The sequence below is a fragment of the Nematostella vectensis genome, chromosome 2, assembly GCF_932526225.1.
Source record: "Nematostella vectensis chromosome 2, jaNemVect1.1, whole genome shotgun sequence".
In the NCBI taxonomy this organism is placed as follows: domain Eukaryota; kingdom Metazoa; phylum Cnidaria; class Anthozoa; order Actiniaria; family Edwardsiidae; genus Nematostella; species Nematostella vectensis.
The window spans coordinates 17,311,162-17,338,458 of NC_064035.1; the positions used below are offsets into that span (position 1 = coordinate 17,311,162).

The 27,297-nt window shown below is 40.7% G+C and overlaps 1 protein-coding gene across 4 annotated transcripts; it reads left to right on the forward strand.

Moving 5' to 3' along the window:
* The first annotated feature begins 881 nt into the window (after positions 1-881).
* Positions 882-27,297, forward strand: LOC5515770 (1-phosphatidylinositol 4,5-bisphosphate phosphodiesterase beta-1). Of its 4 annotated transcripts, XM_032385492.2 has the most exons (37): positions 882-1,217; positions 1,542-1,619; positions 1,873-1,944; positions 7,895-8,115; positions 8,580-8,633; positions 8,745-8,832; positions 9,559-9,659; positions 9,877-10,043; positions 10,157-10,303; positions 10,766-10,923; positions 11,030-11,109; positions 11,808-11,892; positions 12,037-12,127; positions 12,410-12,531; positions 12,708-12,813; positions 12,899-12,983; positions 13,367-13,439; positions 13,547-13,598; positions 13,725-13,776; positions 13,946-14,048; positions 14,161-14,325; positions 15,464-15,668; positions 15,767-15,876; positions 16,830-16,998; positions 17,168-17,428; positions 18,839-18,883; positions 20,472-20,513; positions 20,795-20,841; positions 23,546-23,611; positions 23,816-23,940; positions 24,052-24,121; positions 24,220-24,318; positions 24,563-24,639; positions 24,953-25,048; positions 25,271-25,328; positions 25,401-25,487; positions 25,936-27,297. In XM_032385492.2, exons 1-37 carry the CDS (start codon positions 1,125-1,127, stop codon positions 26,047-26,049), a joined length of 3,864 nt encoding a protein of 1,287 aa, XP_032241383.2. In that variant the 5' UTR covers positions 882-1,124; the 3' UTR covers positions 26,050-27,297. The 4 variants fall into 4 exon arrangements, with proteins under 4 accessions (XP_032241383.2, XP_032241384.2, XP_032241385.2 ...); XM_032385493.2 differs by lacking the exon at positions 18,839-18,883; XM_032385494.2 differs by lacking the exon at positions 18,839-18,883 and having other exon boundaries at positions 883-1,217; positions 17,168-17,392.

A 27,297-nucleotide genomic window follows, 5' to 3' on the forward strand; every position in this document is an offset into this window, starting at 1 on the left:
ATTCATGTTTTTTTTTTCCTGAAAGATATATTCATCTATTTATTTAAAGGCTGAATTTGAAACTTCTACCAAACCATTTTGATATTATAATTATACATCCCCAAGCATCATTTAATGTAAGAGAAAGAAAAAATTGTTAGGGCCAGTTATACATTTAATCTTTACAAAAAAAGCAAATACGATGATAGGACAGTATTGATTAACTAGCCCTTTAATTTAATTGCGATGCTGTAGCTTAATATTACGAAATTGCAGAAGTCCTTTCCTGTCGAATTGGTGAAAATGAACATATCACTCGAAAGGGTTGGGACTGTAAATTATTTAAGGCCGTCAAGAGATTTCTTTGCATTCTTATTTGCAGGACTGACTCAAATATTCATATACTTCAGTAGAGTGATATTTGTATTATCGTTTTCAATAACCTTAATAAGTCGACAATTTCCAGTACTCGTCAATTTTTTAAAATTTAAAACCCTGATGCGGTCCAATATTTTTTTTTCAATTATTTCAGGCGACAGAAAACTATAATTTCCCGACTCTGAAAAAGTGCTTCTCTCTGCAGGGTTTCCAATCCGATAACTAGGTTTGTATTTTTTTATCATTGAAAAGTATGTACATGCGACTTCCCTTGTCGTTTTACAGCAGTAAAAAGCTATAGATGACACAAACAAAGTGCAATATGCATAAACAACTTCACTTAGCAAACAATGCACTTGAATTAGAATACTACTACAGTGTACAGTGAAGCGTAAATCTGAACTTTAACAAGATGCAAAAAAAAAAATCCCACGCACGCATCAGGTGGGGATAATGTAAATATCCAGGTCTCCGCCTAGAGCACCCGAACCCAGAGTAAAACTGTACGCTAAAAGGCCACACTTTTAATTCAGTTACACAAAGTAATATATACGGCTGCTTTCCGGTGTTGCATCTAAGGGCTAGTACTATGTACAGAGAGATCATAGCCAAAGAGGATGTATTCTGGGTTCGATCGATTGTTTTCTCTCGCTTTAAGTCGCCGTCCAATCACAAGTCACCGTACGCTCGAATCAATTCAACTTGAATTTTAAACGAGTGCGAGCGAGTTGCACTGCCAGCTATACACCGACCAGGCTCGTAAAATCATGGCGGGCGGGGAGGTTTATTTCGAAAAACTGCGTCCTCCCGAAGTTGACGAGTGTTTGATACGAGGAGCGACGATGATCAAATGGGATGATGTGAGTACATGGATGTTTTTATACGATTCTTGTTAGGACTGATGGTGTCCCTTGTCACGCTAACACTGAGGTTTCTCCGAGCTGCTTATCATGTCCCTTCGTGTTACAATCATTGTCTGGTTTTCTAACTCCGTACCGTACCCTACCTCTACTGTCCATCTCGAAAACACCGCTCTTTACGCTTACTTTTTCCTAGAACACTAGACGCAAAATTAGTGATAACAGGAAGCTCGATGGGCATTTTTTGCACTTGTACGTATCCCCCTGTAGACCCACTTCCTTCTATGCTAAATGCGCTTATATTTTTCTCTCTATTTTGTTTAGGATTCAACTTTGGGTCAAAAATGCGTTGTAAAGGTGGACCCTGCTGGACATATTATATACTGGAAAGCGGAGGATAAGGTGAGATAAATCCATAACACGGTGCATGATCCTGTACATAGAACCGCCGGGAGTCGTGTACTGTATCCGTAAGTACTCTACATGGCTGCCAGTCCCACAAATTTGCACCACATTCAAGAGAATTACGCCTGATACAAGTTAACATTTTTGTTTTCGGTAGATTGATAAAAGCAAAAAGTCCTTTGCTAGTCGGCGACTTGTATTGGGATATTTCTATTCTTTCATCACCAATACTTATTTATTTTGGTTGTAGCTTGACACGGATTTACTTGAGCTCACTTACGTCCGCGATGTGAGAACGGCAAAATGGGCAAGGATTCCAAAGGTATGGAAGCCAGTTATATGTATATGGGAAGCCAGTTTGTTTCATTCTAGAAACACCACCAACTGTCGGGTAAGGTCTGTTTTCTTACGTATGCTAATGTTTTCTAGTATTTTTCCCTGGCATCTTTCAGTCGCCGATTTTAAGTTTTTCTGTATCCGTGGGCAATATTGTGCTATCCTAAGGTTTACGATGACTGTCTGTCATTATTTTAGAGACAAGCGCTTATAATAAATTATAGAGACCAATGCCAATAAACCTTCGTTTTTCCACCTTTCTCTTCAAACAAAAATGACTTAAACCGTGTTTGTCGAATTAGAATACCAAATCAGTCGCTTTCCCGTAGCTAGTTAACATTTGACTAAGCGATTTTATTCATTTTTCAATCAGGCAGATACCGAGATATGAATTGAGATGTTCTTTTCTATGCGCATTCATTTTTAAAACAAAGTCATTGGTTTAATTTTCATTTTGTTTTGAACGGAATCTGCATGCATCAATGTGAGATTATATGGTTAAAAAGAATTTCTAACCGGTTTTTCTTTTAATTATTCATTAAATGCTTGTCTAAAGATGGAAACGCGCTAAACGCGGCTTACAATGTTATGCTTACAGTGTTATATAAGCCTTTTGCAGCCAGAATTGTTGTCAGAATTAATGCTATAAGTTATCTAAGGATCTAAAGGGTTTTTTTATTGCTCATGCACTTTAAGGGAAACTTATTATTCATACTAACAATTATAATTAAAATTTTTGTTTATTGTTTTTACTTTATAAAAGTTTGTAAATGCTGATGAAAATTATAATAATGATAATAACAATAACGACTTTGATGATAGTAGCAATAGTATACTCTTCATACTCTTTGCTATTAAAAAGCCCATTGACTACCAGGCTAGAGGTAGGCAACCCTGTCACCACTATCGAGCAAGCACTCCATGCATGGCAGCAAAAGCAGGATCCAGGAGCTCCAAAAAAGGGGGGAGACGAAGCAAGGGTTTCAGGAAAGGGGGGGGGGGGTCGGATTCAATGTTCTTCCATGTATTGTTATTTTTAAGCCAAATATCTGCTTGGCCCACCCCTAAATCTGCCTCACTCCCAAGGCAACTGACATGCCTGCCATTCTGCATTCTCATTGAAATACTTTAAAACTTCTGAATGGATGGGGGGGGGGGGGGGGAGCCTTGTCAGGGCATTGTCAAACAGTGGGAGCATACCATGTCCCATCATTGGCCTTAACTCAAATGTGAAGTAAAGCCAAGTTGCAGGGCAGGGGGGGATAGTATTTCTCCAGTCATTCTTTTTAATTGTTGTGGGATGGAAGGCAGACACCGTTTATTAATATTTCCCTCGTAAAATTCCTCCTCTTCTAGGGCTAGCAGCTCCCTTGCTTCCATGCTAGTTGCAGACTTGTGGTTTGTTACAAGAGCTTGACTGTGAACCCCACTTATGCTGCATTATGGCATCTATATCCCTGCCTCACTTGATCTCAATTGCACTGTAGGATGTCTTGCTTTTAACTTTGTCTAGATTAGATTTAGTGTATTTAATAAGGGTTAACATGTAGCATTTTGGGTTAACATGTAGCAATTTAAAGATGATTCCATATTTTAGTGATACCCCTTATCTTGTTCTCTTGGTTTGTCATAACTTATTTAGTAGTTGTGGGTTTACAGACCATGTGGTTAAGAGAATCCATATTATTTTTTAATACCTATTTATGAAGCTACTGTGTGAAAGTTCTCTATTATTCTTTAATATTATCTGGTTGTCATACCTTACCAATTTTTTGCTGCCAAATTAACAGCTTAAATTTTCTTGGTTCCTTTTGAAATTTAAAAGGTATTTTGAAAGATATAAAAATAGCTAGTCATTTCTAATAACAGTAAGTTAGCTTCTTGTGTTTATACTGTTATATGATTTTAACTTTTTTGGCAAAAAAAAAACATCTGATGATGAGTAGGTGATTGAAGTTGAAACATAAAAAACCCTGGTTATATGTTGAAATAGTACTTCTGACCTGTATTTTGTGAAGTTTTAGGCAATTGGCTAGTCAGACCCTACTTGCAGCTTAATCTTAGGGTGAAATGTGAGTAATTAAATTCCTAGTTTGGCTATTATATCTTGCTATACTTTGCTGAACTCCTTTTATTCAATATATAGCGATTCATATTCTGCAAACCACAGGGAACTTAAGATAGTAAGATTGTATTAAGTGGTTATGGTCTGCTGTGAAAACGTTAGAAAGAGGGTCTAAGGATTCATGGTGTGGTTTAATGGTTTGAGGCAACCACTTATAATGTTCATGGTGTACCCTAGATTAAGTTGTACACAATAGTAAATTTTATTTCTAAATGAGTCATCTATATTATACACTTGTTCTACCAAACAAAGACTCTGTTATCTTTCCCCCCATCACTTACCCTCTGAAAACCATGTCACCAAGTTCGTTTAGAGAGAAATTTTTCATTCCTTCCCATTTCAGCATTTAACCTAGAAATTCCAGATTTTTCTTTTTTGTAATAGCCTGCTTAGTTTTGCATGGTATTAGATCCTGTTCACAGTCTAGACTATGTTTTAGGTATAAATTCAAAAATGATTTCAAAATTAAGAAAGAAATGGATTGAAGTGGTATATTTGCCCTGATGTTCGAATACTACTATGATTTTTGTTATAACCAAGGATGATGCCAATGAAAATATTCAGAGGAAATCTCATTAACACAAATTTCTGTCCTATTGATTGTACTGCTTTCTAAAGAGTGTGGAACTGCTTCCTCTTAATTGGACATTTTCTTATGGTCCCCTGAAGATTAAAATATTATTAGTTTTGTTGGTTGTTTATGTTTGGCAAGCTTAAGTTAATTGTGGGTGCATGACATTTTTTATTAGTTCTCCTAGCCTTTTACTGTAAATTTTAGGATCCTTTATACAAAGGGATTGTATATGAGTGCTAGATTGCTAGTATTATTCTCTCGGTGTAATTACAACTTGCTGTATTTGTAAAATGGAAAAATGGTGAATAAAAATCCCTCTTTTCAGTTGCAGAATATATTTGAAAAGAAGATGTAGGATCTTTTTACATAACTGAGAAGTAATTTGTTTTAATATTTAATAACCTTACAAGGTGAATGGATGCATATCATTTTCTCTGGGCGCCTCCCTTTGAAATGAAAACCTTAAAAATCATGCAGAGTTTGTAGTAACTCGTTGATATACGTATGTCCATAAAATCTACTAACCAAAAAACCTTTAAACGTCTTAAAGCAGTACCTATAAGTCATTCGTTAATGTTTATAAATAATTTTATTGTTTTTATTGGGTTTACTGATTGCCATACGTATTTTTTCTCAACCGTTCATTTTCATTTACATGGTCCTCTCAGGTTTTTCATGAAATAAAGGCCAGCAAAAAAATATTGCGTTTCTTGTCGCGATTTTATCCTCGGTAGGACGCGGGCGAACGGTTTTTGTTTTTATTTTTCTATTTTGTTTTTCTTCTAAACTCAAAATTTGGCTTTTCGCGTGTAGAAAATTATTCATTCAATCAGAGGCACTATTGTGACACTTGTTAGTGCAGTGAAAGGGTTTCCCTAACACAACTCTCGATAGATAGCGTGATTGATGTCTATCTTTGGCCATTTCTTGTTTATATCGAAGAGCGCAAAACTTAAATCGCGAATGATTCTAGAGATTTTACAGATAAGGAATAAGAAGAGAACATTAACGTTTCCCATTGTCGGGTGACATATTTTTAAAAAGTGCATGCGGTACAAATTCTGGACGCGGGCGGCGAAGCAGCGGCGAACAGAAACGACAACTTTATACGTGACGGATACTAAACAGATCACTTATGGCTGGTATCCTATGCTGTACTTGACAGAACAGGTCGGCGTTAGTTGGCTTAAAAACTGGAACGCTTTTGACCAGCTGGCAGAGACCAAGATATATATATAAGATATATATATAAGATATATACCAAGATATACATATAAGATATATCTATATATATAGATATATATATATATATATATATATATATATATATATATATATATATCTATATATATATATATATCTATATATATATATATATATATATATATATATATATATATATATATATATATATATATATATATATATATATATATATATATATATATATATATATATATATATATATATATATATATATATATCTATATCTATATCTAATACTCCAAAAACTGGAAATCGACTCTGCCAAATTTTCGTCTTTAATAAGACTTCTTCAGGGCAGACTGAAGAAGGTGAATCGTTACAAGCTTATTTACATCAGAATAGTGGCGCGAGACGCAAAAACATTACAACTGACAAAAACGCGCATTTTCTAGAATAGCGCGCGCTATGGATAAAAAGAATTTACACATCTCTACGTGGGTTCCTACTACAAAAAAAGTCATCACTATTAAGACCCCGCGGGTAGATAGACTTAAGCCGATAAGCCCACTGGCCTTCCCTTTCCCTAAGCTGAGCCTCAGAGTTACACTTATCTATAAGTTGTACCATAACATTATTAAGACCTAAATGATTGTCGCAATGAAAATGTTGATAGATAAGTTCATCCTTAACTTTCTCACTAACCGGTAAACTAGGGTGCTTATTTAACCTACTTTTATGATTATTAAAACGATTCCTAAAACTATTGATAGTAGACCCTACGTATTGCTTGCTACACATAGAACAAGTAATTAGATAAACAACAAAATCTGAGTTACAGTCCAAGTCAAAATTAATGACATATTTCTTATTAGTAACTGTACTGCGAAACTCCCGCCCTGTCTTAAGAAAGTTACACACCCTACACCTTTTACCGCCACACTTACCACAACCTCTAACCTGAGTACCATCCTCTTTAAGAGAGGAGTGCACCAACATATCCTTTAAACTCCTAGGTTTCCTATAAGCCACCATAGGTACCCTACCAATAGCACCCCTACATCTACTAGAAGATTCTAGAACTGGCTGTAAATTACGAAGAATTATTCGATATATATATATCGTTCAACTTTCAGACTACAGATAATGCACCGTATTTGATAAGCTGTTCAAATAAGCACTAAGCTGTTGCTTTATGGAATTTTCTTTGTCTATTTTATGTTATGTATATTTTATATAATTCGAAAAATTAGGACTAACCAGATTTTTTAACAATCATTTTAAAAGGCAAATTAAAATATACCGGAATATATGAAATAAAATAGCAAAATTATGGTGGTGGGCAGGAACCTGAAAATAAAAGGAAAATAAATTACATCCACATTTTAATTGTTTTGAATGATCTCAATAATACTCAATAAGGCGATAGATCTTGCAAGTGATAATTCAAAGTGTAATCGGCTAAGATAATCGGCGAGAACGTTCTGCTCTCAGCCTGTTTCCCATGGACTTAGCTTATCAGTATAAACCAGCATAATTAAATATGAACCAAAGGAAGTCATTGCATGATACCTGGATATAGGAGTTTTAAGTCTGTCCTTTTTCAGAACTGTTATTTTAACTGTAGAGGGCATTTAGGATTTGCAATACTAATTAGTGATTCGTGAAGTCATGGGAAAGGTTGGCTTTTCTTCCCATCCACATTGGCCAAACTCGTACGTCCTCCCTTCTGTCCGTCCGGCCGGCCGGCTGGCTAGCTGGCTGTTTATATGACTGTCTGCCCACCTGTCTATCTGTTTGTCCTTCTGTCAATCTATCCATCACCCTGTCCGACTGCCTATCCGGTGCAATGGGCCATTTCCGAATTACCTCCACTCCTCACAGAGAAAGCTCGGAAGAGAGGCGCTGTTCTAAAGCTCCAATAAACTTACGAACAGCTCAGATCTACAATTTGAAGCGTTTCATCGTGAGCAGTTTGTGTCAAAATAAATCATCAAGTCACTGCTGATGGCACCCTTCTATATTCGCTTGCAGGATCAGCGTTTGCGAGATTCCCTGAATATAGGTTCTGACGAAGATCCGCTTACTGAGAAAGCTATCACCATAGTGCACGGGGCCAATATGGTGGACTTGATGTACGTCACGTTCGTCAGCTCCTCCAGTACCATGGCGCGTCAGTGGACCGACTCCCTCGTGAAAATCACACATAACCTACTAGAGATAAACGAGTGTCCTACAACCTTCCTCAAGAAACAGTAAGCTCAATTTGTCTCTCAAAGCGGCAAATGTTAAGGGTCACTTCAACAAGTTTACTGCGTCAATAAGTCATATCATAAGCCGATATCCCAGAGTTTCTTCTCTGACATGTCAAAGCCAATTTACTGTTAATTAGTTACTTTAAATATCAGTCTTAATATTACCAAGATCCCGTGCGTGGCATTGCATGAATTTCAAAGCTATCAACCCTAACTGCTTCATTAACCACCACTTAGCAAATTGTTTAGGTAAACGGTTAACCCCAGCAAAAATATTAAAATTCATAATATGGTGCAAGCTATCGAGGTCCGAGAATCATCTTCCAAACTCGGTAATTAATATTTTATATCACTAGGGTTTTCCCTACCCATACTTGCGAGATATTATAATTTTGAGTAACAATTAGTTAAAATCGGTAAGTTCCATTCCAACGTCTGAAACCTGTGAATCATGTCTTCACCAGGTACACTAAAATCTGTGTCCAGACAACTCAGGACGGAAAGGTTTCCGTGAAAAAGTAAGTTGAAGTGAAAACAAAAACAAAAGCTTACAATCTCTGACACACTTGTGTGGAAGAAGGCTATGGATTCTTGATGTCTTTAACTACGTGCGTTTTCCTGACTTTTAGTGTCATCAAATATATTTCAAGTTCAAGCAAAGAAGACAGGAAGCGAATACAAGACGCTCTTCAATCCGTAGGCTTGCCGCACGGCAAGGTAATCAGCTGCCGTTGGTATACTTCTGTTTTTATTGCTGCAATTTAGTGTGTTTAGTGTGACAGTCTAAAGGAATGTGCTCGGCCAGTCTAGAGTATTCCGTCGTGTTGTTTTATCTAATTTAACTCAAACAAGCCGTTAAACTTCGCATTCATAAACGTTGTTTATGAAGGCCTTTTAAGTCAGAACTCCTAAATAAGAGCTAAATTATATTCAATGCAGTCATCGTGGAAGGATAGGATAAGGAATCCACCAACTAATAGTATATCATAAATCAATAAAGATATACTAACAATAAACTGGCCTGGGCCCCTGACGTTCTAGCATTTTAAAAAAGCATTTTAAAAAAGACGTTCTGCACTAAATACTTTGCCAGTGGCTACATTTTATTTAACTATCTGGCACTTGCATGTGACGCTGTTAGACGCCGAGTTTCTGCTATCAGAATCCTTTCCTGTGCCTGAATTGCGAATAACATGCAGCCCCATACGCCTTTGTGTCATGATGCATGGGCGGATCTAGCTTCTCGCTAAAGGGGGGTTTGGCTCAGTGACAAAGGTGGTGTTACTCATGGCTTTCTGGCAGCCCGAAGGGGGATCTAAACCCCCACTCTAGATCCGCTACTGTGATGTTGTCAAACACGCTTGGGTCCCCACCGCAAGGCCCGCGTCGAATGTCATAATGAAAACTGATGAATGTTTTTAAATGTGATCTTCTTTATTTCAGAATGATGCCATCAGCTTAGAGAAATTTTCGTTTGATATATTTTGGGAATTCTACAATCGACTTTGTAACAGACAAGACATTGACAAGATATTTACTGAAATGTGAGTGGTGCATCTCGAAGCATCTCTAAACAACAGTTGTTTTACACCAATCCTAACCTGAAGTAGTAGCTGTCGAAAAAGTTGCATCCAGCGTTTAGGGAGGGAGTGGGGGGAGGGGGTCTTGGTGGATGATAAGAATGTTGAATCGGGTGAACTGCGGTATCGGACTGCAGACAGAGAAGATGATCCATCTATTAAACTGATATATATTTTGCAGTGGTACCAAGAAGAAGCCGTATATGGTCACAGAGCAACTTGTTGATTTTATCAACAACAACCAGAGAGACCCAAGATTAAATGAAATTCTGTACCCATATTGCAACGAAGAAAAGGCAAGGGAGATCATCAGAAAGTACGAGCCCAATCAAGACTTTGTCAAGAAAGGTATTTTTCGGGTCTTGTTTCCAAAACGTGAAACATCCTACCAAAAATATTTGACAGCATCTTGATAAGAGGGTTAAGTGTGTTTTTAACGATTGTGATATTGTTTTTTGCAGGTCACTTCTCTGTGCAGGGGCTGACCAGGTACCTGATGAGCGAGGATAATGCACCCATCCACCCCGACAGGTTATCCTTACATCAGGACATGACCCAGCCGATCTCGCATTACTTTATCAACTCCTCCCACAACACATACCTCACAGGTAAGTCTATCTGTCATAAAGACTCAAACTTCCTTGTCACCCACCTCACCCAAACACGTACCTTACAGGTAACACTATGAAGCATACCCTCCCCAACCCAATACATACCTTCGACTGTATAACAAACGACACTCCAATCTCCTCCACTTACCCCTCCCCAACATATACCTAACAAGTAAGACTGTGTAACATAACCCACCACACCTAAACACAAACCTTACTAGTATATGTAACATGATCAAGCAGATTTCTCAGCATTACTGATGATAAGTGTACCTAGCATGCTCTAGCGCAGAAAAGAGATTCGCTAATATTTTGTTTTCAGTCGGCCGGGGCCCGGTGTATCGAGCTCACAACGATAACTTTATGTGACTTTCCTCCCTTGTTTTATATTTAAATTACTTTAAAAACCTGTGTATAGGGATGAACATCGCTTACTAATGTCCGTGTATCTGCAAACAGGTCATCAGCTGACGGGTAAATCGTCAGTAGAAATGTACAGACAGACCCTCCTGGCCGGATGCCGGTGTATCGAGCTTGATTGCTGGGACGGAAAGACGGAAGATCAAGAACCAGTTATCACGCACGGCATGACACTTTGTACTGAGATCTCTTTCAAGGTACGGCAACATCATTTACAAATCAGACCCTATCCAGTAAAACTGTAAATTTATTATTTCAGTCGAAACATTTCTCACTACCTAATGGTCATTTTTACTGTTCTAGGATGTCATCGAGGCCATTGCAGAATGCGCTTTCAAAACTTCGGACTATCCAGTCATATTGTCCTTCGAAAACCATTGCACGTAAGTGATACGTGTTTACCATGTAACGCCCGAGCACGATCTCCAGTGATCATTACCGACACCAAATCTTAGATAATGCTTATCGGTGTAATCTGTTTTACAGTATAATTTCTACTTGCATGATTTACTTTCCCAATTGAGTTGTAGAATTAACTGGGTATATGTGTTTGTTTTGTGCAAGAGTGAATCCAACACAATAGCGAATAAAGGATTTCGGTCACCCTTGTTATATCAAGCTTTCTATCTTTGAGCTTTCATATTGCTCAGCTTAATTTTTTCTCGCTACCAGCAAATTCGAGAAGTGGATGACTAGATGGAAGCCACTCTTTCCCAAATAGGTGTACGAGATATTAGATACTTACTAACCGAGAGAGAGGCCCTGCCTGGAAATATCAGACTGGGGCTTTGGTGTATCGACCATGGCATTGCGAGGTCGTTGCCCCAGGGGTCAACCTGGTATGAGCCCTAACCGTAATGTTCTGTTGCAGGCCCAAACAGACCCCTTCTCTAAGTAGGGGTCAACCTGGTATGAGCTCTAACCGTAATGTTCTGTTGCAGGCCCAAACAGACCCCTTCCCTAAGTAGAGGTCAACCTGGTATGAGCTCTAACCGTAATGTTATGTCGCATCCCCAAACAGACCCCTTCTCTAAGTATGGGTCAACCTGGTATGAGCTCTAACCGTAATGTTCTGTTGCAGGCCCAAGCAGCAGCTCAAAATGGCTTCCTATTGCGTCAATATTTTTGGGGACATGTTATTGAGTAAACCATTAGATGATTACCCGGTAAATACCTTATATAAATTGCTTGATACACTATTTTAAGTCTTTTTCTTTTGAACCATTCTCTTTCATGGCTATATCGTTTCGCTTTATTTATAGTTTATATCTCTAGTCTTTCGTTAAATACCTGATGTGTTTTTCTTTTAGCTGGAGGAGGGAAGGCCGCTGCCACCACTTAAAGTCTTGATGCGGAAAATCGTTATTAAGAATAAAAAGCGTTCGACCAAACGAGAGGAGGGTAAGTTGTAATGTTTTCTTGATTTTACTTCTGCTCCTTCGTTTGTCATACCCTATTAGATAAAACCTTACAAAATAGTTATTGATTGTTGCGAATGAGTTTTTTTTTATGTATGTCGTTTGCTTGATGTAATCCCTTTTTTGTTTTTCCTCCTGATATTGTTGCTCTAGTTATTACTGATTTTGTTCGTGGTATACTGTTGATTGTTTTTTTTTCTTTAGTTTAGATTCCCTATATTGGTCGTTTGGCGCGTTAATGATATTCATTCTTGTATCTTATAAGCAATCGATAGCGAACCTAACGCTACATCCGACCAGGCATTCTCAAATAACTCGGCACCTCCAACCCCAGCGACGGAAGATAAACCCCCCGAGATCAATGGAGAGGTGGACCCAGACGCCTCGGTAAGATTCCGGTTTGCCTTTGGCCACTGGGAAGCTCAATATATTACTCTAATCAGAGTTAGTAGAGTAGAGTGGTAATGAGACGCATCCCGCGGACGGGAGGAGGACAATGCCAAGGTCAGCCTATACTAAGAACATTGAGTTATATTTAGTGGCATCATTTGATTGTTTCATAGCAAAGAGACTCCACAGTGGAAGAGGAGGCTGCACCCGACATGGCTCTTTCCGAACTCGTCAACTATTTCCAGCCGGTGCATTTCAAGAGCTTTGATGTCTCAGCAAGTAAGCAAACAAGATGATCTCATATAGTTGTCATACAAGATTCTTTCTAACTTAGTTGTTCTGTGAAACCGTTGTTCCATTTTAGAACGCAACAGATCGTACGAAATGTCTTCATTTGTTGAAACGGTAGCGACGACACAATTGAAGGAGAAACCTGTTGAATTTGTAAAGTATCCTTTTACCATATCTCCTTTTTTGCACGAGGACGCCGATGGATGGAAAGGGATGGAGGGGGACTTAGCTGGTGTTTCCAGGAAGCAAATAACTTGATTTATACAGCGCCAATTCCTGAAGCTCAATGGCGCTTCACATTTTAAAATCCTATTGCGTTTAAGAATGTCTCACCTTGGAACTGAGGAACACAAGCTTCTAGTAGGCTCACATACGTTCAACAAGTTACATTCAGGGCCAAGAAACAGAAAGATACTATCCGTGCCTCGACCGGGAACCGAACCCGTTCAGCCGAGGTTAGAGGCCCCATACGCTGACGCGCTCACACCCTTGGCCACCCGTGATCCCATCAGTTTATCATTTTTCCTTGACAATCTATCAGTTATAACAAACGTCAACTTAGTAGGATTTACCCCAAAGGAACCCGAGTGGGCTCTGAGAATTATATGCCTCAGGTATGTGTATTTGAAATGGTGAATGTTATGGGTAGTGTAACATTTGAGGTGAAAGTATTTCAACCGTGTACACGGGTATTTGTAACATATGACTTTTATCTTCACAGATCTTTTGGAATGCTGGGTGTCAATTAGTAGCTTTGAATTTTCAAACTTTGGGTATGTTATTCAAATTTGAATCAAATAGTTTGTCAAGTTGGGCCAATCAAAAATATAAAATTCCTGGAGGTTGTTGTTGAATCAAAATCGATAAGAATTCTGATAGGCCTCTGTTTTAACTTGCAGATTTAGCCATGATGTTGAATTTAGGAATTTTCGAATATAACGGTAGATGTGGGTAAGTACAAAATCTAATTTCCCGATTCACAGAGCTATTACCGAATAATTAAACAATTTTTTATCACAATTTTCAAAAAGGCGCAGTTTCTCAAGTTTCTTGATAACAGAGGCTATGTTTGATTTTAAAGCAGCACAATTGATAAAACTACCGTTTATCTTGCCTTCAGGTACATTTTGAAGCCTAGTTTTATGCGGCGTTCCGATCGGACATTCGATCCATTCGCCGAGTCTACTGTTGACGGGATCATCGCCGGCGCAGTCCATGTCAAGGTACACGTGTCTTTAATGGGTTACTCTGTTTGATGCTTCTTAGTCTCAGTGTACCGACAATATGGCTTAGAGGTATCGATCAGATGGCTTACACTTTCACATTGTTGTCCAGGTGATCAGTGGGCAATTGCTGACAGAAAAGAAGGTGGGAACATACGTGGAAGTTGAGATGTATGGTTTGCCAGCGGACACAGTCAGGAAGAAATACCGCACTAAGGTGGTCCCTAACAACGGCATAAACCCTGTCTATGACGACGATCCCTTCGAGTTTAAAAAGGTACAGATCTACAACTTCTTTCTTCAAGTTTGATGATGGGTTATTCGATAGCGCCGCCCCACTCAATTTGTTAACCAATCCATGTGTAGCGACCCAACCAATTTCAACTCACTGCCCCTACCAATGTAAAATTGCTAGTCCATTAAATGTCAACTAGCTACCTCATCTAATGACAACTCGCTACCCCATCCAATGACAAGTCGCAACCCCATCCAATGACAAGTCGCAACCCCATCCAATGTCAATTAACTACCTCATCCAATGTCAACTCACTACCATATCCAATTTTAAGTCGCTACCCCATCTACTGTTAAGTCCTTACCCCATCCAATTTCGATCCGATACCCCATACAATGTCATGTCGCTACCCCTACCAAATGCACGCAACTATCCTAACCATCCAATGTCAATTCACTGCGCCATCCAATGTCAAGCCGCTACCTCATCCAATTTCAATCCGCTACCCCATCCAATGTCAAGTCGCTACCCCATCCAATGTCAAGTCGCTACCCTATCCAATGTCAAATCGCTACCTCATTCAATCTGAAGTCGCTACCCCATCCAATGTCAAGTCGCTACCCCATTCAATGTCATGTCGCTACCCCATCCAATGTCATGTCGCTACCCCATCCAATGTCAAGTCGCTACCCCATCCAATGTCAAGTCGCTATCCCATCCAATGTCAACTCACTGCGCCATCCAATGTCAAGCCGCTACCTCATCCAAATTCAATTTGATACCCCATTCAATGTCAAGTCGCTACCCCATTCAATGTCAAGTCGCTACCCCATTTAATGTCATGTCACTACCCCATCCAATGTCAAGTCGCTACCCCATCCAATATCCAGTCGCTACCCCATCCAATGTCAACTCACTGCGCCATCCAATGTCAAGCCGCTACCTCATCCAAATTCAATCCGATACCCCATCCAAAGTCAAGTCGCTACCCCATTCAATGTCAAGTCGCTACCCCATTCAATGTCAAGTCGCTACCCCATTCAATGTCATGTCACTACCCCATCCAATGCAAGTCGTTACCCCATCCAATGTCAAGTCGCTACCCCATCCAATGTTAAGTCGGTACCCCATCCAATGTCACTTCAGTGTCACTAATCGCCCTAACCTATCCCATGACCAGGTGGTTCTCCCAAGCTTAGCGGTGTTAAGGATTGCTGTGTATGAAGAAAGCGGCAAGCTGATTGGTCAGCGGATCCTCCCCGTGGACGGCCTCAATCCGGGATACCGCCATATCAAGTTGCGCAACGACTGCAACCTTCCCCTCACCCTTCCCGTGCTCTTTGTCCATATTATCACCAAGGATTACGTGCCTTCGGGTTTTGAAGGTGTGTTTCTAGGAGAAATGAAGCATTGGATGGTGAATGGATGGTTGTTTTAGTTGCATATCATTGCTGGTTCAAATTTCAATACATTATTTTCCCAGATTTCGCGAATGCGCTGTGTGACCCGATCGCCTTCCAGTCACAGGAAGACAAGCGACAGCAGCAGCTAGCCGCTCTACTGGACGAGGAAGATGAGCCAGAGAACGAGGAGGTAGGGATCTGAAGGGTTATGTTGGTAGGAGGGAGGGAGTTCGGTGTGGGATTAAGCAGCAGCTAGCCGCTCTACTGGACTAGGAAGATGAGCTAGAGAACGAGGTGGTAGGAATCTGAAGGGTTATATTGGTAGGAGGGAGGGAGTTCGGTGTGGGGTTAAGCATCAGCTAGCCGCTCTACTGGACTAGAAAGATGAGCCAGGAAGCGAGAAGGTACGAATCTGAAGGGTTATGTTGGTAGGAGGGAGGGAGTTCGGTGTGGGGTTAAGCATCAGCTAGCCGCTCCACTGGACGAGGAAGATGAGCCAGAGAACGAGGAGGTAGGGATCTGAAGGGTTATGTTGGTAGGAGGGAGGGAGTTCGGTGTGGGGTAAAGCATCAGCTAGCCGCTCTACTTTACGAGGAAGATGAGCCAGAGAACGAGGAGGTAGGGATCTGAAGGATTATGTTGGTAGGAGGGAGGGAGTTCGGTGTGGGGTTAAGCAGCAGCTAGCCGCTCTACTTTACGAGGAAGATGAGCCAGAGAACGAGGAGGTAGGAATCTGAAGGGTTATGTTGGTAGGAGGGAGGGAGTTCGGTGTGGGGTTAAGCAGCAGCTAGCTGCTCTACTGGACTATGAAGATGGGCCAGAGAACGAGGAGGTAGGAATCTGAAGGATTATGTTAGGGAGGGAGTTCGGTGTGGGGTTAAGCAGCAGCTAGCTGCTCTACTGGACGAGGAAGATGGGCCAGGGAGCGCGGAGGTAGGGATCTGAAGGGTTATGTTGGTAGGGAGGGAGGGAGTTCGGTGTGGGATTAAGCATCAGCTAGCCGCTCTACTGGACGAGGAAGATGAGCCAGAGAACGAGGAGGTAGGGATCTGAAGGATTATGTTGGTAGGAAGAAGGGAGTTCGGTGTGAGGGTAAGCAGAAGCTAGCCGCTGCTTCATTTTTTAAAATTTCTCCGTCTGCAGTCCGAAGTATTTGAAGACGGTTTCGTCGGAGAAATTGCTAAAAGCCCAAGCGCAAGCAAGCTCCAGTCGATACCTCAGGAGAAAGAGAACAAAAAGAGACAGCAATCAATATCACAAGAAAAAGAGGGCAAGAAAAGGCAGTCGATAAAGAAGTCCTCCGAGCCACGAGGTTAGCCTTCCACAATCTCACTTTTGACTTTATCTGTGGATTTAAAGATGATGGTGATTGTAACATCTTCTCTTTCTTTAATCACAGCCCTCGACCTCCGATTCATTATCAACCAATATTCTCTCACGAGTAATGGCCATTGTAACACGTCTACCCTTTCTGTACCCAGAGTCCCTGACGCCTGAGTCGCTATCAGCCAATATTCTCAGTCAACGTCGTGGCTCGTCCTTCTCGCAATTTGTCCAAGACCAGATGAACTCTGGCAAGCCGCCACTCCAGCACCAGATGAGCAGTCCGTACCCGATCACAGGGCGTACCCCGTCCCTCCCGGCCCCGCCCCCGCCTGAGGCCACCGCCCTATGTAAGCGCACTTACAGCGCCAAGAAACGTGAAGGCAAGACTCGGTCTATGATTGTGACCAGCGAGCAAGGTGAGACGTCTGGACAAATGCTCCGGCGGAGCCTCGAGATGGTACACTTAGTCGATCATCTCGGCGCCAGAATGAGGCTGGGCGGTGTCGTGTAGTCACGTGTTTTATGAGACGTAACTGACCTAACTTTACTAACCACACGTGATTTACCAGTCTCGTACCCAGTCGCCCTGGCTACAACTAGATTATTCCATATCCGTGTTATACACAGCGAGTACAAAATCTGGGTTGAAATTGGTTTATTGCATGGATTTCGTAAATCTAACCTTTGTTTTTAAAGTATTTTAATAGTAATCTGATTACTAACCCCCTAACCCGATGTATTGTACTGTGATAATCTATTGTTTGGTTCGAGAAAAGATCGATAATATGAAGGGATTTTTTTCAGAATCCCCCAGTCCCCACCCCCGGAATTTCCACCACATGGAAGTGCCAAAAATACAGTGTTTATGTGACAAAAACAGGGTTTTTATCCTCGTGAAAATACCCTGCTAACAGAAATTTCTTCCTCTTTGTTTCTATCACTCCACTTCCCGTGTCGCGTCTCTGTTCTATCGGGTTCTCGTTTGTTTGGAAAGAAGAAAACAATGCTAGCAGGGTACTGAAAACGCCAAGGAAGATCCTAAGCAAACACGCACCCCAGAAGGGAATGGATCTTTTCTAGAATCACATAGTTCTGTATCTGTGTGTGATGTCATATTATTATAGTATTTTAGTATGTGAAAGTACCATTCTCGATTTATAAATTTTTGGGTGGACAAGCTTTAGACGTACCACGTGATTCGTGAGCCCCCAACTAAAATGTTATTCTATTAACATCAAATAGCGAATACATTTTTTCCGCATGCTTTCCCAAAAAAGTTGGGGAAGTTCCTTTAATGATGAAAACCGATATATGTCGATAAAACCAATGTTAAACATTGTGAGTTACTTTACCACATTATAATTTCCAAGATTGTTATATTGCTGTGCATGTGCCTGCGATACTAATATAATCCTTTCATGGTCACGTGATGAACGCATTGTGCTTCATGGGTACCAGTCCACTCGGTCAATCCAGGAAGAGATGCGATCGTGACTAGTACATAGAACTAGTAGTTTATTTGTGCATGTTAAGTACATAGAGTAAAGCTGAGGAAGGTTGACTAAGTCGCGTTGTTTTCATTCACTGTGCAAAAAAAAAATAATAATAATAGCGAATTCGTTATCCAAGCTTCCAATTAGAAAATGGCTTCTTTTGAAATTAAAAAAGCTTATAAATAATTTCAAAAAATAACGATTTTCATTGTTGTTATTGTAATTCTAACTCATCGTTTCTGCTGGATGTGCTGTGTTATACGTTTTCCCTGCTTTGTCATCATGTATACATCGCTAACACATGATCATGTCTCATTACCAATCTCATTGCAGCCCAGACATGGTCACGAACCAACAATTCATTTATGGGATCAATACGTACGTAGTTCATGAAATGTCATTTTTTTCACGAATGTCACGCACTTGTACCGCCCTCTTTGTCACGCCACACTCGTGTCACGCACCCATGTCTCGTCAAGTCTCGAATATCGTACATTTGCATGTCCCTCGAATTGCTTTTTCTACTTGTTTTACGTTGATTGAATGGTTGTAATATTTGTTATAATAGTGTTATTTCGTGGTCCTGCCTTCGCGATATTACTAATTTGGGAGATTGTTTAAAGTGTGTGAATACCTGGGAATGATATTTAGATTTCGAGAGTTTTAGGTTTTGCAACTATTGATTTGTCATGTCATAGTCCATTGAAGTGAAAGGGTGTTTTTAAACATTTTAGAGCCATGTATAACTGTAAACAAATTGAAATTAGTATGAGAGTATAAGAACACTTAATAGATCATAAAGTTTGTTCTCAGTTCGGCATGCATCGCATGTTTTGTGGCATGTTCCTATCGCATGTTTTTGATAAACGGTGAACGGTTATCATAGCTGCCGTACTACATTGCAGTAAAAGACTAAACCTAATATTTAAAACTACTAAACTGTAAATAATATAAAACTTTAAAAGGTCAGTTACGACTTATAAACGGCCCGTCAACTCATATGTGGCATTTCCGCCAGCATTTTGAAGGACTTCTCCAGCTGCGCTGTAAGTATGATTACCCATAGCAACGTGAGAGGTCATGTGAGACAGTTGACGTCACCAAAGATGAAATGTGACATAGGAATTATGACATGTGATATCTTCCCACGACATGACGACATAAGATTGACGTGACATGTAATGAAATGATTATGCCTTAGAGCATGTATTTTTACTTAACTGTCTTGAAAAAGGGGGTAGCCAATACACAATGGCGTACTTAGATTAATTTAAAAAATATATAAAAAAATTCATTCCAAAAAGCTGTAAGGATCAAGTCGATACACCATGGTGTAGATAAATTTGGAAGGATACATCCCAAAAAGATGACACGATGAAGTCGATACTCATGTGCCGGCCACGCGCCAGTGGACTAAATTCAGCACGAAATAAAAATAGCCACAAACGTCAATGTTCTAATACAATATTAAAGCTTAAATGTTATCCAGACGTCAACTTATCCATTTTTTTTTAAAAAAATCACAACTTTCACAATTTATTTCACAAATAAAGTCACAACCATCAACTTTTTACTTTCCACAAATGTTCTTCAACCGCTCTTTTTCTTCTCCTTGTTTTTCTCCTTCTTTATGCATCTTGAATTTGCGGGAGCTGGGAAAATTTTCCTTGATATTCCTCAAGTCTAATTATTTCTTCTCAATCAGATACCAAAATATAAACAAAAATCATAAAATACATTTCAATTATACTCCCAACAAGATAAAACCTGTATGATGGCTGCAATTAAAAAATAACTGAGCCCACAAATACCTGATAAACAGACGTCTTCCTCTTATCTGTGCGATGTATTTGATGAAATTTCCTCTCAAATTATTCTTCGTTTATCTAACCTATGGACATCATTCGCACGCTAATGTTCACTTGTTGTTTACCGGGATTTTTACCGGTTCAATTCTTGTTTGCAGGTCGGACCCATGCTGAGGATGAATCGCAATGGCGACACTACTGTCAGTTTTGCTTTTGATTTCTTTTATTATTATGAAGTTTTTTTCTTAGAAAGACACATTATTAGAATTTTCAATTGTGAATATAGCATAAAGATATCTCCTTCGTACGCAATGTCACTAAGTATAGAGAAAAGAATGTAAGTAATTCTCCCCAAATTTTACTCGTCCTCTTTTTAAAATTTATTTTGAATCTCTTTGCTTGTTAGAATAGAAACGCATTCGCTTTTAGTACAAGGTACTGTCTGTTCGTCATACTTAACATCTACACACTTTTATTGCAGATGCAAAAATCGAAGCTATGGACTTGGACCAGCTTAGGGAACAGAAGGTAACATGAAACCAACTTCCAGGGATGGGGGACATCCAGGACTTCCTTATAAGGATGGGGGACATCCAGGGCTTCCTTATAAGGATGGGGGACATCCAGGGCTTCCTTATAAGGATGGGGGACATCCAGGGCTTCCTTATAAGGATGGGGGACATCCAGGGCTTCCTTATAAGGATGGGGGACATCCAGGGCTTCCTTATAAGGCCGGGGCGTTTGCAGAGTTGCAAACGTCTAAAAAGGTCTAAAAAAAGGTCTAAAAAAAAGCAGAGGAGGTTCCAAGGTTTTAGGGTTTCCAAATAAGTCAAGTGGGTCTAGGGCTTCCAAATAAGGCAAGTGGGTCTAGGGCTTCCAAATAAGGCAAGTGGGTCTAGGGCTTCCAAATAAGGCAAGTGGGTCTAGGGCTTCCAAATAAGGCAAGGAGATCTAGGGCTTCCAAATAAGGCAAGTGGGTTTAGGGTTTCCAAATAAGGCAAGTGGGTCTAGGGCTTCCAAATAAGGCAAGTGGGTCTAGGGCTTCCAAATAAGGCAAGTGGGTCTAACGCTTCCAAATAAGGCAAGTGGGTCTAGGGCTTCCAAATAAGGTAAGGGGGTCTCGGGCTTCCAAATAAGGCAAGTGGGTCTAACGCTTCCAAATAAGGCAAGTGGGTCTAGGGCTTCCAAATAAGGCAAGTGGGTCTAGGGCTTCCAAATAAGGCAAGTGGGTCTAGGGCTTCCAAATAAGGCAAGGGGGTCTAGGGCTTCCAAATAAGGCAAGTGGGTCTAGGGCTTCCAAATAAGGCAAGGAGGGTTCTAGGGCTTCGAAATAAGGCAAGTGGGTCTAGGGCTTCCAAATAAGGCAAGTGGGTCTAGGGCTTCCAAATAAGGCAAGGGGGTCTAGGGCTTCCAAATAAGGCATGTGGGTATAAGGCAAGCGGGTCTAGGGCTTCCAAATAAGGCAAGTGGGTCTAGGGCTTCCAAATAAGGCAAGTGGGTCTAGGGCTTCCAAATAAGGCAAGTGGGTCTAGGGCTTCCAAATAAGGCAAGTGGGTCTAGGGCTTCCAAATAAGGCAAGTGGATCTAGGGCTTCCAAATAAGGCAAGTGGGTTTAGGGCTTCCAAATAAGGTAAGGGGGTCTCGGGCTTCCAAATAAGGCAAGTGTGTCTAACGCTTCCAAATAAGGCAAGGAGGGTTCTAGGGCTTCCAAATAAGGCAAGTGGATCTAGGGCTTCCAAATAAGGCAAGTGGGTTTAGGGCTTCCAAATAAGGTAAGGGGGTCTCGGGCTTCCAAATAAGGCAAGTGTGTCTAACGCTTCCAAATAAGGCAAGGAGGGTTCTAGGGCTTCCAAATAAGGCAAGTGGGTCTAGGGCTTCCAAATAAGGCAAGAAGGGTCTAGGCTTTCCAAATAAGGTAAGGGGGGGTCCTAGGGCTTCCAAATGAGGTAAGGGGGTTCTAGGGCTTTCAAATAAGGTAAGTGGGGTTCACAAGTAGGGCTAAGGAGGACCTAGGGTTCACATGTAAGGCTAAGGAGGACCTAGGGTTCACAAGTAAGGCTAAGGAGGACCAAGGGTTCACAAGGCTAAGGAGGACCTAGGGTTCACATGTAAGGCTAAGGAGCACCTAGGGTTCACAAGTAGGCTAAGGAGGACCTAGGGTTCAAAAGTAGGGCTAAGGAGGACCTAGGGTTCATAAGTAGGGCCAAGGTGGACCTAGGGTTCACAAGTAGGGCTAGGGAGGACCTAGGGTTCACAAGTAGGGCTAAGGAGGACCTAGGGTTCATAAGTAGGGCTAAGGAGGACCTAGGGTTCACAAGTAGGGCTAAGGAGGACCTAGGGTTCATAAGTAGGGCTAAGGAGGACCTAGGGTTCATAACTAAGGCTAAGGAGGACCTAGGGTTCACAAGTAGGGCTATGGAGGACCTAGGGTTCATAACAAAGGCTAAGGAGGACCTAGGGTTTACAAGTAAGGCTAACGAGGACCCAGGGTTCACAAGTAGGGCTAAGGAGGACCTAGGGCTCACATGTAAGGCTAAGGAGGACCTAGGGTTCACAAGTAGGGCTAAGGAGGACCTAGTGTTCACATGTAAGGCTAAGAAGGAACTAGGGTTCACAAGAAAGGCTAAGGAGGACCTAAGGTTCACAAGTAGGGAAAAGGAGGACCTAGGGTTCACATGTGAAGGCTAAGGAGGACCTAGTGTTCACATGTAAGGCTAAGGAGGACCTAGGGTTCACAAGTAATGCTAAGGAGGACCTAGGGTTTACGAGTAAGGCTAAGGAGGACTTAGGGTTCATAAGTAAGGCTAAGGAGGACCTAGGGTTCACAAGTAAGGCTATGGAGGACCTAGGGTTCATAAGTAGGGCTAAGTAGGACCTAGGGTTCACATGTAAGGCTAAGGAGGACCTAGGGTTCACAAGTAAGGCTAAGGAGGACCCAAGGTTCACAAGTATGGCTAAGGAGGACCTGGGGTTCAAAAGTAAGGCCAAGGAGGGCCTAGGGTTCGCAAGTAGGGCTAAGGAGGACCTAGGGTTCACATGTAAGGCTAAGGAGGACCTAGGGTTCACAAGCAGGGCAGGTTCTGATTCACATAAATAGTGTATCCAAATAAACGGCGTAATAAGAATTTGTGTTTTATTTATTTTATTGCAAATATTTAAGGACGTTTAATGGGTTAAGGAATCATCTCATTGTCGGTACAGTGTGTAATTTGTTAAACTATTGTTTTTGCAGACTTATATCAAAGTCACTCAAAAACATCAAAAGGAGAATGACCTTCTGGTTAAAAAACATGAAAAGGTTAGTTACTCAAGGTCATTTCACCGTTGGTTTCGATTGTCAATAATAGAAAATATTTGTATTGGACTGACTTTTTCTCACAATAACACCGTGCAATATGTGTTACACATTTTGTTTGAAGGAGTACTTAGTTTAGTAGACTGTGTGTCTCTCTTTTGAAGGAGAACAAAATCGAATAGGTTTTTTGTCTTTTTTCTTTTTTAGGAGAAGGATAAACTGCAAAAGAGTCACTTTCTCGAACAGGACAAGTTATTTAAAGAATTGGACAGAGTAAAGACTGCCCTTCGCAAACGAGTTGATAAGGACCTCAAGAAATCCGAGAAAATAGGGTAAAATAGCACACTTAACCAAGGACTTAAAAGCGAGTGTAGTCCTAATCCTAGCAGTACAACGTTTTCTCTAAGAATATAGAGCTAACGTTTATCTTTTTTATTCAACAGAAGTTATGAAGAGGCGTACAAGAAAGGAATGGATGAGATCAATGTTTTAAACCAAGAACACAACAAAATGGTAACGCCCATTTTTTTGTTTATCGACGATCTTTAGATTACATGCTTGATTTTACGTACTGCTTTCACCTTTACACGTGTTGTTTCCTCGTCTTTAAGGTTGATGATCTGAAGCGAGATCACAGAGAACAGATTATCACTTTGCTACGACGTCAACTGGCTGAGCAGTTCAGCTTGGCGAAACAGCAGCTGGAACCGGTAAGCTGAAGCCGGCACTTATCTGACACATTCGCAGAGTTACAGTAAAGAGCTAATTTTAGCAGGGAAAACCCCTGCTAAAAGGCATAATACAATAGACAATAGTGGCTAGAAATCGGCAATAGAGTCAGGGGCCAGAGATGACAAAGTTTCCTTTTGTTTTTGAAATCCCTATTTTATCGAAAGCATCACCTTAGAAAGAACTTCCCCAATACAAATCGAAAACGCCATTGTCGTGTTCCAGCAATACGAAGAGTTGGACCGCGTGATGATCCTGGCGCATGAAGATCAGATCAAACAGATGGACGAGCTACACACTAAGTAAGTAATGTATCGCACCAAGAGACCACGATGGTCTCTTGTTGATCGCACCGTATAATGGTGTCATTTAGCAGTTTTGTGTTGTAACGTGTCCCTCAGCGTGTGAGCGCTAATATCTGACTTGATGATACCTTGATAAGGCACTGACATATTTTCTGGTCATCTACTAAAAACAAATCATCACTGTATAGAATCTTATCAGAAAGGTATTCAATTGTGTACAAGTGCACATCTCTTGAAGGAGTATACGCCTGTTATGAGAAATTCGCGATGTATTCTTGAGAACGTTATATTGATGCAAGTCTTATTTCAGACAAATGAACGATCTGAGGAAAGACCAAGAGAAGTTGAACCGTGAGGAAATCAAAGCGTTGTCGCGGTGGCATAAAGACAAGAACGAACTTCAGAGGTAAATTGCCATCTCTTCCTTTACGGTAACTAGCTGGAAGAGCTAGAAAAAGCGGAGTAGGGGGAGAGGAGCAGTAGGTCTTGTTACTGTCCATGGCTTAAAATACACTAAATTCTTTTGATCATGTTAAAATAGCTGGAATAAAATAGCAGAATAGCACTTGCAGGGAGAGTATATGTTAATGCGAGTAACCGGTATTTATTGAATGTGTTTTACCTGTAGGAGGAAACGAGAACAGAACAAAAAACATATCGAACAAGCTGTCAAAGAGCGGCAAAAGGTATGGACACGTGGTTTGAGAGCAGGCTTTCAAAGTGAATGCAAACAAACTCTTTTTTTCCATTTTTTTAAGATGAAAGATTTTCAGGATAAGGAGAAAGTTCAGTTGCAGGAGGACCAAGAGAAAATTGCCGAGATTTTGATAGAGGACAAAGAAAGGGTGAGTGAGGAGTGTTTGTGGACGGCTGTATGCGCTTGCACCACAGGGTACACGGGATAAGTTTGGAACACATAGTGGACCTTCGTGGCCGTTACTGGGTCGTGGCGAGACTGCCACGTGATCGTTTCTTGGATGTGTACTTGCCACGTGGGACATACGGGGCATGGTTGAACCACTGTTAGAATTGGGACACGACATTCGATTAAGCACAGGGCCATAGCAGGGGGTGGGGCACTCCAATATTTTGATAAATTATAAGGAAATGACCAGTAGGGGCATGGCTGTGCCCCCCAAATATTTTCTTGATGTTAATGTATTGCCCCCCTCCCCAACATTTCGAGGCCTGCTACTGCCCTGAAGCATACATACAAACAGCAAATGGATCTTAAATAGTTTTTAAAAATGTTTTTTCTACCGTGTCTTTAATACATTCATGTTAATTTTCTAGGCGCAGAAGGAACTCCAGGCGTTGTTCGATGCCAAACAGGGAGCCATCAGTACGACGGACCTGGAGACAGCGCACGCTAACCTATTCTATGGTGATAAAATCACTAGGCTATGAAGTGCTTTAAATGGCGCTGAACAAATACACAAGAATATAGATAGCGCCCCAAATGGCGCTCAAGATCCTATTTAATAGGTGTAGTTAGGAATTTATTTATTGCATCATTAATATTGCCCATTTTTATTGAATGCATTCCCATTTGGGTGTTACCTAGCTGGCTCAGCAAGCCATTCCAAACAAAGCGAAGTGCTAAGGGTACAGAGATATTTGTATATTTACCAAAATACCAAACGAAATTATTATTATTCGAATCGAAGGCCTCGAATCGCTGTGATCGAATATAGTAATAATATAGATATCATAAATAGGATTTTATTGATTTTTATCTTGTATTGCTATAAAAAGTGCCGCCACTACATTTGTTAAAATAAGGAATTATTTACACTATGAATGGAAACACCATGTGAAATAGGCGCTATATATTTATTCGTGTTATATTTAACCCTTGCCGTTAACTCTTTATATAGGCTGCTTTTATTTACAACTTTTTGTGTTCTGTATATATTATATTTTGCGTGGTGTGTGTATGTTGCCACAGTGCCGTAGCAGACCTCGAAATATTGGAGGGGCACAATACAGAAACACTAAGAAAATATTTTGGGGCACGGCCACGCCCCTACTTGTCATTTCCCTATAATTCCTAAAAATATTGAGGGGTGCCCCGCTCTCTGCTACGGCCCTGAGCCAATTTGTTCTTGATGGTTATACACTCGTATTTTTAGGGTTTGGGTAATTATCACAGCCTTGTGTTGTTAGTAGTGCATTGCACAGAATGGGTGTCAGATGATACCAGTCAAAACCATGCCCAGAGACCCGGCATATGTTAAAAGCGCTAGACCCGGCGTACATTGTGTTCGCCTGGGTAACCATCGTCCTTCGCGATCGCCCGGGTACCCATCGTCCTTCGTGATGGCTGGGAGACCCAGCGTGCTTTGCGGTCGCAAGAATACCCCGGCATTCGTGGTTTGCCGCCGGTTGAATGATCATGTGTCAAGACTATGCAACCTTGCAACGGCTCGCATTATTTGCTATAATCTAAATTCTAAGTAAAATAGAATGCTTTTATGTATTTTAAAAGGCAGCTCACTGCAGTTGGATATGAGTTAAACCTATTTCTTTCTGTTGGTTGATTATACTGTTTTATCAGAGTCGTTATGTAGATATCCGTGTTTGAGTATTATTTATAAAACACAATCTGGGAATTGTTGTAGGGCTAGAGAGGAATGAATAAACAGTTGCACTAAA